The sequence below is a fragment of the Tursiops truncatus genome, chromosome 20 (assembly GCF_011762595.2).
Source record: "Tursiops truncatus isolate mTurTru1 chromosome 20, mTurTru1.mat.Y, whole genome shotgun sequence".
NCBI lineage: Eukaryota > Metazoa > Chordata > Mammalia > Artiodactyla > Delphinidae > Tursiops > Tursiops truncatus.
The window spans coordinates 27,976,226-27,989,505 of NC_047053.1; the positions used below are offsets into that span (position 1 = coordinate 27,976,226).

At 43.3% G+C, this 13,280-nt stretch overlaps 1 protein-coding gene across 6 annotated transcripts in view; it reads right to left on the reverse strand.

The window, feature by feature from the left end:
• VEZF1 (vascular endothelial zinc finger 1) overlaps positions 1 to 13,280 on the reverse strand; it is a 31,947-nt gene that overhangs the window by 5,745 nt on the left and 12,922 nt on the right. For 2 of the 6 annotated variants that reach the window (XM_073797185.1, XM_033848137.2), the window contains 5 exons: positions 9,816 to 11,501; positions 4,404 to 5,098; positions 3,580 to 3,643; positions 2,340 to 2,541; positions 724 to 858 (listed from right to left, as the gene is read on the reverse strand). In XM_073797185.1, coding sequence (XP_073653286.1) covers positions 724 to 858; positions 2,340 to 2,541; positions 3,580 to 3,643; positions 4,404 to 5,098; positions 9,816 to 9,848 — 1,129 coding nt within the window. In that variant the 5' untranslated portion in view covers positions 9,849 to 11,501. Of the gene's footprint in view, positions 1 to 723; positions 859 to 2,339; positions 2,542 to 3,579; positions 3,644 to 4,403; positions 5,099 to 6,984; positions 7,206 to 8,832; positions 9,275 to 9,815; positions 11,502 to 13,280 lie in introns of those variants that run through there. The other 4 variants (XM_073797186.1, XM_019945353.3, XM_033848140.2 and 1 more) reach the window with 4 other exon arrangements.

Sequence of the window (13,280 nt, forward strand, 5' to 3'; positions counted from 1 at the left end):
AGTCCAGAAGCCAAAGCTACAACTACTAAGTTAAAAAACTGTGCTGAAAACCGATACTCCAACCGCTTCTTTATAAGATATATATGAGAGAAAAGCAAACCATGCCCAGTTTTAGTAACAATTACAGTAAAGTCACTAACAACTGAAGTACATACATGTTAAGCTAATGCCAGCCCCAGTGACAGACTGAATTAGATTAAGGGTGAGACCGAGAAAAAAGACATCAGCGTTATAGAGTCTGAAATATGTAATAAATAATACAATTCAGAAAGAACACTAAAGAGCAGAAAATAACACAGTTGTAAGAAAATGAACTTATGTACACATAAGGATATTTCATCTACCTTTAAGAGTGGGACTATTTTAAAAACACAAAAAGGAGCCTTTAATGCATGAAGGTTGACATAAAAATGAACATAAAAAGGAACTCTGAGCGTACACAGCAAAGGACCAAATTTGGCTACAAATGTGTAACAAAATTAAGTCACAAGAAAGAACCTGACAAGAAGTACTAAGAATTTTTATTTCCTAGTAAAAAAAACTTACTTGGAAGCTTGGAAGCTTTGTTGCTAATAACTTTACCAGGTATCTCCTAGCATACAGTATCTCCTTAAAGTGTTTCCATAAAGCCGAATTCTCTAAGCTGTGGCTGTTTTACTTTGTTACTTGGCATACTAGATGAAAACACTAGCCATGCTGTGAGCACTGGATGCCTCATCTTACCTTTCTTTCTTGCTTTGACAGCTTCTTCCCACAGTCTCAGTGTCTCTACCTGCTTCCCTGGCCAGCTCGTCACATGCTGCTGCTGCTGCTGCTGCTGCTGCTTCTGGCTGCTGGTCTCTTCACTCATGCACGCTGCTCCAAAGACAAAGACAGAAACGCTATTATTTACCTGGAAAAAGTGTGGCTATTTTTTCAAAATCTGAACTTAGATACTTTGACTCCTCATGCCTCTATGATCTTTATCATTTGACCTGATAGTTTTTTACTATAGTACATCTTTTGTGCTGCTGTGTCTCTACTGGTCAAAACAGATAAATTTTAAAACTCCAGAGAGCTAGGGAAAACCAACATAAAAGAATTCTTTGCTACATTAAAAAGCAAGTATCTTTTAGAATGGAACTTGGGTAATATTAGCATGGAATAATTAATGCTCACCAAAATATGTAACATAGTTAGTTACCTGACCACAACGATGTACATTAAAAGTAAATTTCTGTAAAGTTAACAAAGTTTGACGTGCTAGATAATAAACCCAATGTACTTACAAAGAAGCAAAAACGAATGAGATTGAAACACATTAACCATTCTTTCCCATTCACTTTTGGCCACCTATTCTGAGAATCTGATGTTTCTGCTGCATGAAGTACATATATAATAGAATACAGAATTAGGAAAACACTTTCTTCTGATGGTTAGGGAGATCTTAGAAAAAAGCCTGGGTAAATGCAAGTATTGAATTTTATCCACAAGTCCCTGGAATATTCTATCTTTTCAACTCTGAATTTAAGGTAAGCAAAGCATTTAAACGTTCAAATGGGTACGCTATCCCTTTTCTCTATAGATTTGGGTTTGAGAAGTAAAATTATGTAACACTGCTTTTATCTTTAGGTTATGAAGGACATGTTATTAATACTATCAGGAGTTAGGGGGCACTCGTGCCTGAGAATCTTCCTTACATTAAATAACATCAGTTAAAATTGCCTGGCATAAGATGCAGCTTCCTAGTATGGCTTCTGCTGCCACGATCCTAACACACTAAAGCTTTTTATTCAAACCCCATAGAAGAAGGGACACACTGAAAAATAGCTGCAGGGAAATTGTGCTCTTCTAACTTGGACGTTATTAGTAGACAGTACAGGATTAAAAGCAAAATAAGTGGAGAGTTTATCATTGTTGCCTGTATACATGTACGTAAAGTGTATTTCCAACACTAATATACACCGTCCATTGACGCGTGTTTGCATACTTTAGCAACAGGAGGAAACAAGTAAGGTGAACATTAATATAGTCCTGAGAACACAGGTGAAAATATCTTCAATATATTATAAAAAAAAAAAATCTAGATTCCATCAATCTGAAACGCAAAAGAAATACAATTTGGGCTTCCCTGGTGGCGCACTGGTTGAGAGTCTGCCTGCTGACGCAGGGGACATGGGTTCGTGCCCCCGTCCAGGAAAGTCCCACATGCCGCGGAGCGGCTGGGCCCTTGAGCCATGGCCGCTGAGCCTGTGCGTCTGGAGCCTGTGCTCCGCAACGGGAGAGGCCACGACAGTGAGAGGCCCGCGTACTGCAAGAAAAAAAAAAAAAAAAGAAATACAATTTGAAGTGTCACCTACTTTTACTGATGCCTTGTTTACATGTATTACAGTTGATACTTTGGCTCTGCCCGTGTGTCTTTAAGTGGCTGGTGATGTATGCTGCGCTCAGGAGCTTCCCACAGATGTTACAGGATACCTTGCCTTCGTGGCGTACCATGTGTGTCCGCAGTCTGTCTTTGGTGGCAAAGGCAGCAGTGCACGTCTGCATGAGGGAGGAAAACTTTTTTTAAATATAGACTATCCTGTTCTACTCATTTTAAAGTACGTTATATTCTAGGTATTACCCTACTCATGTCAGCAAGCAGACTGAGTTAGCTGAATTTTAACTGCATGTGTTACCTAGAATTGTACTCACGATAAAACACCTGGTGAATTTTAGACTCTTACATTTTGAGGGGAAGAAAAAAATATCAACAGAGTAGTGAAAGATGTGAGCTGTAGAGTCAGTTAAACCCGGATTTAAATCCAGCTCCCTGACTCACTAAACAATGTAATACTCAGCAAGTTAGCTAACCTATCTGAATTTATTTCATCTGTAAAATGAAAATAATACCTACCTCACAAAATTACTGGTGGATTAAGAGCCTGGCCCAAAGCCTCATGACAGGTAATCACTCAATGACACTAGCTTCCTTCCTCCAATTGGATTTTTCTTAGAATTCGAATCACTTACTTAATAAAATCAGTCATTAACAAAATTTAACTGAAAGGAGCACAAAAAGACTTCCAGCAAAAAACCAGAATTACTGACGCCTAACACGGTCATTTCATTTAGCAAGATTCTTAACCTCTTCATTACCACAACTTATGTCATTAGAGAATGCTCCAATTTGGCGATAGCAGACAAAAATCCAGTAAGTGGTAACATTTGGGAGAAAATTCATATTTTCTTAGATTATGGTTAAAACAACCTCAATCATCAACCCAGAAGTTAATTTAAAACACTTCATTCATTTATTCTTTTCAAATAAACGACCTTTGCAAGACAATAAATTTTTTTTCTTATAACAATAAATACTGTTGCCCAAGGAAAATGAAATGTAGCTTAACAAAAACAACATTTACATTTTTAAATGGTCTTGCCTCACAGAAATAGAAGCTGTCATTTATATTTTATAAAACCAGAATTCAAATGGACCACATTTACTCAAGTCAGTGATTTTACGACTATTCAAGAAAGGTGAGATTTGACTGGCTCAGACCTTCTGGATAATGTGCATTAAGTGCTACACTAAGGATAAGTCATTTTAACTCTTACTTGGCATTTGAAGGGTCTTTCTGTTGAATGGACATGTTTTACGTGACAGCTTAAGTGGTCAGGCCTGTGAAAGAGAGAGTTTCAACAGAAGATGTAATGGAACACACATAGAGAAATGCTACTTACTGTGATGTTTACATGCTTGGCAGACATGGGTGGGGGACATTTTAAAGAAAGACAGCAGAATTACCAACTCCCCCACCCCCCAGTGCAAGCCTCCTTACCTCTCTTACCATAAACAAAAGTCTTAGTCCTTTATACCTGTTAATTTTCTTTCCTAGTCAACATCAAATCATATTAGGTCTTGATTCTTTACAATTACAAAATACCCAAAGTTTAGTCCTAACACTTGCCAGAGACAACTGCTACTACATTAACTTTAAAAGCCTTTAAAAATGAAAATTAGTGAAATGTTAGTAACCACAGAAAAATGGAAAAAAACGTTCTCTTAAAAGTTTTAAGAGATTCCAAGGTCATCCCAACTTCCAGGATATGTTTCTTTGGTTTGTGCAGTGAATCTCATGTCCAGCCACCCAAATGAATTGAAAACTGATGGTTTCGCAGTGATAAGAAGTACTGATGTGCCGAAAGAAGGCCTGAGTCCACCAAGGCACTTCTTAAATGAAATAGTAAGTTAATCACTATGTCACCACTTGTCAGCCACACCAAACTGGAATTAGACCTGGAGGTGTAATACTTTATCTGTCACCAATCTCCTCTAATAACACAGGCCTGCAAATATCTATTCTCACATAAACCTTCTAGATCACGCAGAGATCGTACTGATACCATAATGAAAAAAAAAGCAAAGCAAAATGCAGTACCTCGAGAAGCCTTTCCCACAAACACTGCAAGTATAGGGTTTGGTGATGCCTCCTTCGTGAGACCTCACGTGGTAAGTCATCCGGTCCTTCCTCTTGAAGCGCTGATTACAAATAGGACACTCGAAGGGCTTTTCGTCCGAATGGGAGAGCTTGTGCCGATTGAGGTGGTACACATCTCGGAAGGCCTTCCCACACATCTCACAAGCATGGTTCTTCTTGACAGGCTTACTGGGTTTCTTGACAGACTGCGTCACGGGCATAGCTGTGGTGCTGGCACTGCTGCTGGGGTTGGTGCCCGAGGAAGATGTAGTGACTGTTGACAAGATGCCTGCAATGGTTGAGACCAACGAAGTTCGGCTGCTGTCCCCAGCGATGGTGGAGATAAGGGGAACCACCGTGGTGGGGGTTTTCTTTGGCCGGGACACCAACTTGATGCCTGTGTGGCAGGACTCGTGGCGCCTCAGGTGATAGCTGTCCCTGAAAGCTTTACTGCAGTAAGTGCACACAAAGGAAGTTTTGGGTTTTTCTTTTTTAATCCCAATGGCATCCTTTAATGTTTCTGGAGCAGCCTGAGGTTTCTGAGTTATTGGTATTGGAAGCAATGGTTTCTGATCAGGGGGCTCCACAGCAGAGCTCAGGAGGGGCAGCAAGCTGTTCTGTGCTGCCTGCTGTTGGTGATGGGAGGCTTCGTGGGCCTAAAACCAAACATTTACACTTCAGAAATTCAGCCTCTCACAATGACCTTCAAAATTCAACATGCTTCAGACAATAGAGACCAGAAGAAACAATCAAGGAGCCTGTAAGCTACTCTCTGCAGCAGAGATCCAGCAACCACCTAGCTACTCTCAGAGCTCCCAATACAAAGCATTAAAATCACTGCACAGACACAAAACTTTTGCGAGTAAGTTGCTGACAGTGATCTTGCTTTCAAACAGCTGACTAAACTACACACCACCCTGGTTCATAAGGGACATACCAGCTGATGAAATGAGTCTGCATTAGTCTGTCAGTGCTGAGACCAAGTTTAAATAACTTGTCAAAAAAATTACACTCCAGACTTAACTATTTAACAGTACCTTACTGCAGTAATCCACAAGCCACACACTCACACATACACATATAGACATGTAATCATCTACTTGTCTATTTTACCTAGGAAAATAGATGTCTTTCCCCTTCCATCACAAACTCTCAGTGACCGAGGAAAGAGGCTGTTGCTAAGTAATACAAGGAATCTAGGTCTCTGAATACATATGCTAGTGGTTAAGTTTACTTTTAAAGTTTCCACTTAACTCTACTAAAAGATTTGGTTGAAATGGAATCTGCTATTAATCATCCTGGAAGGCATCTGTGAAGGCAGCCCCCAGCAAACACCTGTCAATTGTTTCTCAGTTCATTTAATCTTACACTAGAAGTCTGCATCCTTTAGCAACACTAGCTGTTCAAACCCTAAACTCAGACTAATAAGAAAGAACAAACTATAAATAATTTAAATTCCTTTCATTTTCATCTTCTTCTAGCAGTGGTAGGGCGAGTTAAAGTATTGGACATTTGCTGTTATAAAGTGCTTTTCCACTCCACAACTGGGAGCTGGACAATGTTTGGAAATTTTCTTTAGCTGCACTGAAACCAAAATTTCATTGTGGGTCAGGTTCTTGGTATTTATGAGTAGTTACTCACTTGGTTTTGATTCTTCCAAAATTCTCCATACCTCTATACTGATTAACATTTAGGAAATGATGGGAAAAAATTCCTGAAATAGTTCTTCCTAATATGCTGTATTTGATCAACATTATTTTTGAAACTCTGGACAGTGAGCTCAAGCCCCTATGCTTGAGTTTTGTCATCCTAAAAGGATACATGCACTCAGAGGTAAGAGTTCCAAATATTTTAAGCATACAGTGTCCTAGGAAGGGCCCATCCCATCATCTCAGACACTCTAGACACTTATTTACCCTTTTCACTCTAAATCTAAGTTCTACATTACACTCCATTAAGTAAAAAAATATGGAGACACACAGACACACTCACACAGAGCTCCTCTCCTGACGAATAAGAACACCTACCACACACAGCTCCATGTTTACTTGATAGCAGCACAACAGCTAAGCCTAGAACCAGACTTCCCTAAATCATCAGGAGGTGTCATATCCAGAGTTAACCACTTTCAATTTAACTATTTTGACTGAATCTTCCTTTGAGTCCTGGAAGTACTCATAGAAATTGTGTGCTTACTTATGAGTATCTTTCTGGACTTAGTGCTCACACTGAGTCCACTTTTAATTTAATTTATGGAGCTCCTGTAATTGTCAGGGTCTACCCAAGTGACTTTAGTAAAAACTTTATAGAATTTGGACTCTAATCTTACCCCCTTTCCAACCTGGCTGTAGGATGCCCAAGCTTCCGTACAGTATACAAACGGTTAATAGCTGAAGATAGCTCAAGATATACAATTTCAAAGGCTAACAGATCAGATAATAGGGAAAGCAAATCTTCTGGACAAAGTTCAGACTTATAGTGTTCAGAGGCATTTTTCAATTCTAAACAACCATTAGTTCGATGGAGTACTAAAAGCACTTACTGCCATTTTACCAATTCAGATGTCTGTGGCAACATAAAGTATTTTTACAGCATTGCTGAAGCTCACTCTCACAGGAGGGTCACACCAGGTCCCTGCTTCTCGGGTGAAATGCTGTAGAATGCCTCGCCCACTACGGGAATCACTCTCTGAGGATTCCTAGGATCCCCACACTTCTATATGAAGCCTTCTAAGAGGGGAACTGGGTTTCCCCAACTTGTTCTCTGAGGGAGAGACAGAGTAAAATAACAACCATGGCCTGCCTTCCGTTAAGTGATTTTTAAAAATATATAACTTCTGGGTAGACTTTTATTTGACTAGCATCATCAAACCAAAGTTTTAATTTTATCTCCCATCTCTTTCAACTGCAAGGCTTTTTTAACCCTGCCCAAGCTTTCCTCTTCTGGGGCTGGCAAAAAAAACAAAACAGAAATGTTATTTCATCACCCAGGGTGGTAGGATATGGCACCATGAAATCTCCAGTGCCAGAGGGTAAAAGATTTTGTTCTGAAGGAAACTGGCATCAGTGAGTCATATCTTGAATGTCCTATTAGGAGAATCATTCATCAAACACTTTAACAGATATGGGTTTCACTTTCCACCAGGTTATTTGGAAAGCAAGCAGGTATTAAATTGTTTTAAAATATAAATTCAACAGGATGCTCCAGGAAACAAATGAGAGAGTTTAACTCTCCATTTCCCCAGTGAAAATTACTTAAAACTGGAACTGAGTAAGTCTATTCATACCTTTCCAGAGAAAAGACTGAAATATTCTCTTTACCCATTCAACTGTCCTCGGCTCTAAATTATAAGTTTTCCAACAATTTTCACTGCACACATTGCCAAGCCCAGGATCAAATATTAGCTTTCACACTTCTCCATCAGGTGGAAAAAAAGATTTTAATAGCTGAAAAAAATTAAATAATATAAAATCTAATTAAAAAGTTGATCATTAAATGCTTGGCATTTGCTTTCCCCAGGAAAAGAATAATAAAAGTATTCCAAAAGATTTTTCAACTAGTTTTCCAAAAATTAGTTATGGGGTTTTCCTTTACATAAAGAACTCTCGTTTTTTTCCAATCTCCATTGAGAGCACGTTTAATATGGTAAATCTAAATCATTCCTCATGTGAAAAATCACTGCAGTGGCCCATTAATCCCATATTTTAAAATGACCATTTGAAAGCTTTTTCTAGAGAGGGCATTTGCCACCTTTACACCAACCTGGATGCAAGCTAGTTATGTATCATTTTTTTCCAATGCATTTTTAAGTTGACTTATCACATTATCAAGCTCATCAAAGCACTTGTTAAAACAATACAAGATCACAATAAGGGCCAAGTTAGTGAATTCCGTAATTTTGGGTATGTTCAATTTTAAGAAGCCCGAATATATTTCAATTACTTAAAAATCAAATTACTCACATTCGAAAGAATATGTCTTAAAACAATAAACCATCTCTACACAGTAGGCACTGTTTGAATTATCCAGTTCCTTATATTAACTCCACTGGGATGGGTCCAGTGGCTGGGAGGATTTTTTTTGAAAATTCTGCATCCGTTCCTGGTTAGTTCCAAAAGGTCTCAAGCGCCCAAGCTACGCATTTGGGATTTCACGAAGTTATTCAAAGAAGGAAAATAACTCAGAGAGGCGGGAAGAACGCACTTAAAGTGACGAGCTTCCTAACCTCCGGTTCCTAAGTTTCCCCGTGAGCTCATTACTACTGCCCATTAAGTGCTTCGTTTTCAAACAGAAACGAAGCGGGGAAAAAATAAGTTCTAGGTCTTCCAAATAGGGGTCCCCACCTCAGATGGGCGGGCAAGAAGGTTGCCAACGCATCGGCTACAGTCACCTTCAAGTTTCTTGCAAAAAGTGAAGACCAACACCCCACGAATGACTCATCTGGGGGCTCTGTAAGCGGACTTTGTTTGCTCTCTCCACTGGCCGTCTCCCCCACTTGGTTGGAGGAAACGCTAAAGGTGGGACGAGAGAGAAACGCGCCCCAGCAGAAGGTGGGGCCTCCCGGAGTGCCGGGCCCCCGCCCCCCCACCCCCGGCCGGGGGATTCCCCGGGCTGAATGGGACGGCGGTAGAGCTGGACAGAGGGAGAGGGTGTCAGCTGCCAAGGCTCGGCACTGGCTTGGGAATGAAAACACGTAAATCCAACGAAAAAGTTTGGGGAGGGGATACACGTTTACAGCACCCCCCAACTGGGTAAACATGAGGGGGGCGGCGGGAAGGGGGAGTGGCGGGGAGCCCAAGGATACCCGCTATTCGCGGGGACTCGAGCGGGGGGGCTTGTCAGAAAGTCAACATATACACACAAAAAGAAGACAGGGAGGTGAAAAGAACGGAGAGCGAGCGAAAAGATGGATGAAGTGGGGGGGAAGTGAGCAGGACCCGGGGACCCCCCTCACCCCACGGTGCGGGCCCGGGCCCGGCGCGCCGTGGCCGAGCGGACCGCGCTATCCAGCGGCCCGGCGCCCTCCTTTCTCTGGGCCGCGGCTGGTGACAGCGACCGGCCTCCTCCCTTCCCCTTCAGGGCGGGAGGGAAGGGTGTGTGTGTGTGTGTGTGCGCGTGTGTGTTTGTGTGCTGGGGGGGGACCGGGGGTCACCCCGAGGCCTGCTCTCTTCCCCGCACCCCGTGAGGCCGCCTCCTTTCACCTCAGCAGCCCCGCTCCGCCGAGGCGGGCGGGCGGAAAAACAAAGGGGGATTAAGGCCGGGCCGGAGAGCGGAGCCGGGAGGGAGGGGAGGAGGAGCGCCCGCCCGCCCGCCAGCCCCGGGCCCGGCCCCCCTGTCCCCCCCCGTGTCCCCCCCGGGGGGGGCCCCCCGTACCTGGAACAGGAACGCGGTCCAGTTGGCCTCCATGGCTGCAGCGGCCGACCCCCCTCCTCCCCACTCCCCCCCGCTCGGGGAGCCTCCTCAGGCGGAGGAGGCGACAACAAAGCGGCGGCGGCGGCGGCGGCAGCGGCAGCGGCGGCTCCTCAACATGGCAGCGCCGAGCGCGGCCACTTCCGGTAACCTCCGGGACGCACCACCGCCGCGGCGAGCGCGGGCGGGGGGGGAGCCCCGACCCGGCCGCCGCCGCCCCCAGTGGCCCGGACCCCTCCCGGGCGTCCCCGCGGCCCGCTCGCCGCCTCGGAGCTCAGCCAGTGCCTGCGGGCGGTGGGGTCAGGGCCCCCGCGGGGGGGCTGGGGTGGGGCCGGGGGCGGGGATGGGGCGCGGCGTCCCCCCCCGCGGGGGTGTGTGGTGCTGCGGTCCGTGGCTCAGGCAGCTGGAACAGGGGGAGCTCAGGAGAGAAGATGGAGGACGCCAGGGTCTGGCGCTGGCTCGCTGGGCACGGCCGGGCCAGCTCCCGTGACTCAAAACCGGTGCCCGACAGCATCGCGTCCCTCTCAGGCCCTCAGCGGAAGGCACAGGCCACGGTGGCCCCCGGGCTCTTCAGTTCCTTTCGCGCAGCACAGCCCCTACCTCCAAACTGGGGGAAGCCCCTTCGACTTGCAGTGTCTTTCCCCTCTGGTATTTCATTCCAGCGAAACCTTCCGCACTCTTGCTGGATACGCATCTACCTCTGAGTGGCCTTCCAACTCAAGCAGGGAATCCCACTGGGGTGCAGCCTCAGATCCTCCCTGTGCGGAGGGAAACACTTCCCACGCGTAGAGGTGTCATTACTGGGTTATTCTTGGGTGAAGGGCTGAGCTTCCCCATCCTCTTCTTAACTCCAGATATGATGTGAAATTCTATCGAACACCCCCCTCTCCCGCCAACAAAAATATTTTTTTTTAATTAAAGAGAAAGTACAGACAAAAAATTGTTTTAGTGCTTTAGTACAGTCTACTTCCTCACCCCCCAAAACAAGAATCGAACTTCTGGTTGGACAGCGCCAGTTGTCACTGAGGTGACCCCAGCCTCTGTTTGCAGTTCCAAGTCTTCCGTGTAGGCGTCACTGCTACTGGAACTTTGTACGATGATGCCCTGAACATTTTCTATCAAAGACAAGCTGTTATTAAACAAGTGCCTCCAGTCCAAGAAGTCTCCTGTGGCGGGAAATGAGGAGGCAGCCTCTATCAGTGATATTTTTGTAAACTCTGGCTTTAAAAAATTCCACAGATGGTCACATTATTTCAAGACTTCAACCTCTTTCATAACCGACTGTCTCTTATCTCATTCCCTCCATTTATTCCTCTTAAATCACATTCTAATCAAGGTCACCATCTCCAACTTCCCCCATACATACACAATAAAAAATAATATGGTTGAAGAATTCTATTGGTAAAAGAAACTGAAGAGGTATAGTAATTTGACAGTCTGTGTTTCCTTTCCATCGACTACACATATATACCCCCTTCCCACACTTTTCTTCCCTCAGTCACCAGAATGAAGGGGCTGGCAAACGTTGGTCTGGTTCCTTTTAGAGTTGATTCCCTACTGGACACTGCCTGGAGGCCTTGGGAACGAATGAGAAGTTCTGCAGTTTGGATCAGTGGCAGAAGCAGGTAACACATCAGGGAACCAGTCAGCCTAAGACAGGAGGGGACAGAAAATGATGAATAGTTTCTGATTACATTCCTCAGCTAAACTGCTACAGTGGCCCCTATGTCTCCTATAAATGTCCATTAGTCTCTTTTGGAAAGAAATAAAATGGTTCAGGAAGCCTAAGTTTATATATACATACAAGATAAGGAGAGAACTAAGAAGTAAACCTAAGGAATCAACTAGGTCAACTAAAACCTTTTTGCTCTGACCTCGGACACTTCGTATTCTTTTGTTTTCATTCAATGAATGCACCTTCTTTCCTGTTTTAACGTATTCACTTCGAGGTCTCTGTAATACATCTCCTCAGTCTTCCCTTCCCTGTATAGCCTCTCCTACTTTGCTGCCTTTCAAACTGTGGTGAAAATGAAGTTTCAGGATTATAAGACTAGTACTTGATGAAGACCATTTTTCTACTGACAATATTGCCGCACTCTCTTGAACTTCTTTTCCCAGGATCTAGAAAACCTTTCTCTAGCAATCCTTCTCACAACCTCTGGAGAGGGGTCTCCCCACTACCACAAAGTAGAGGTCAAGTAAAAACAGGCCAGTTCTCATTACTGAAGAGCTGGGATTCAGAAGTATCACTTTTCTTGAGGTAAACGGCTAATTTTTATCTCTATCCATGAGATGAAACCAGAATTCCTGATTGCTCCGAATTTTCTTTCCCATTAAAAATAAAAATTAACAATCTTTTAAATTCAGATGAAATTTTAAATCTTAGGATATTTTCCAGAGAAAATATCCAAAAGTTTGGAATGAGTACTCAAAAACAATCAGCTCCAACTGTTTTGAGGAATATAATGAAATTAGGAAGGTCAAAGATTCCATTCTTAGGACAGAAAAAATCCTTAACCACAAACAAAATGAACCCCTCCTCAAGCCTGCTTCCACAGACTATACTGGGGTCCAATCAAAACACTAGCAATGTCTGAAGACAATAAATTCATATTGATTATTGTAAACAACTTTCAGTGAATGAATCAATGGTGTTACCTCCAGTTATGAGGTATAACTGAAATGTCTGGTGTCTAAGCCAAAAAATATATGTGCCTACATCCACCCAAATAAAATTCAGATTCCCTCCCCACCCTGTTCAGGTTCTTCTTTCCCATCTCCCCTGCCCCAGTGTGTATAACATGTCACTTAATCTTTTAGGGCCTCAGTTTCCTCATCTGGAGAATGAGGACAAAATAAATACCTATCTCACAGAGACAGGACTGTGGATTAAATGAGAAATGTGTATAAAAAGCTTAGAACATTTCCTGGAATATAACAGGTGCTAAGCAGATGTTTTTATTGGTGCTACTGAGTCAGGTTCTAGATTAATTCTGGGGCTAGGAACTCTGCATAAGAGCTCTAAGCCAGTTCTTACTTTCTCTCAAAGTAACAGGTTTTCCCCCTGCCCCATCCCCCTCTCCTTTGAAGAGCCCTAAGGTAAAGGGCCAAAAGGCTAAGGACACATGACAAAGGAAGAAACCTACCAAGATCAGCATTTACAAGGACAACTTTTAGCAAACATTAGAAAGTAACAGGATATTTCCTTCCCATTTTGGAAAGGATTTTAAAATCCTGTGAGTACGTTAAGGATTAAGATTAGATGCAGAATCCTAGGCATAGAAACTATCTCTGCTATTGTCAATTACCCTTCCCAAGAAAGACTAATCAACAAACCAAAACCAAATCAAATCCAAAACTGTCCATAGAGTCTATCTAGTTAGAAGCAGCTTCAAATTGGCAGTTAATGAACAAACTCTTCATGCAAGA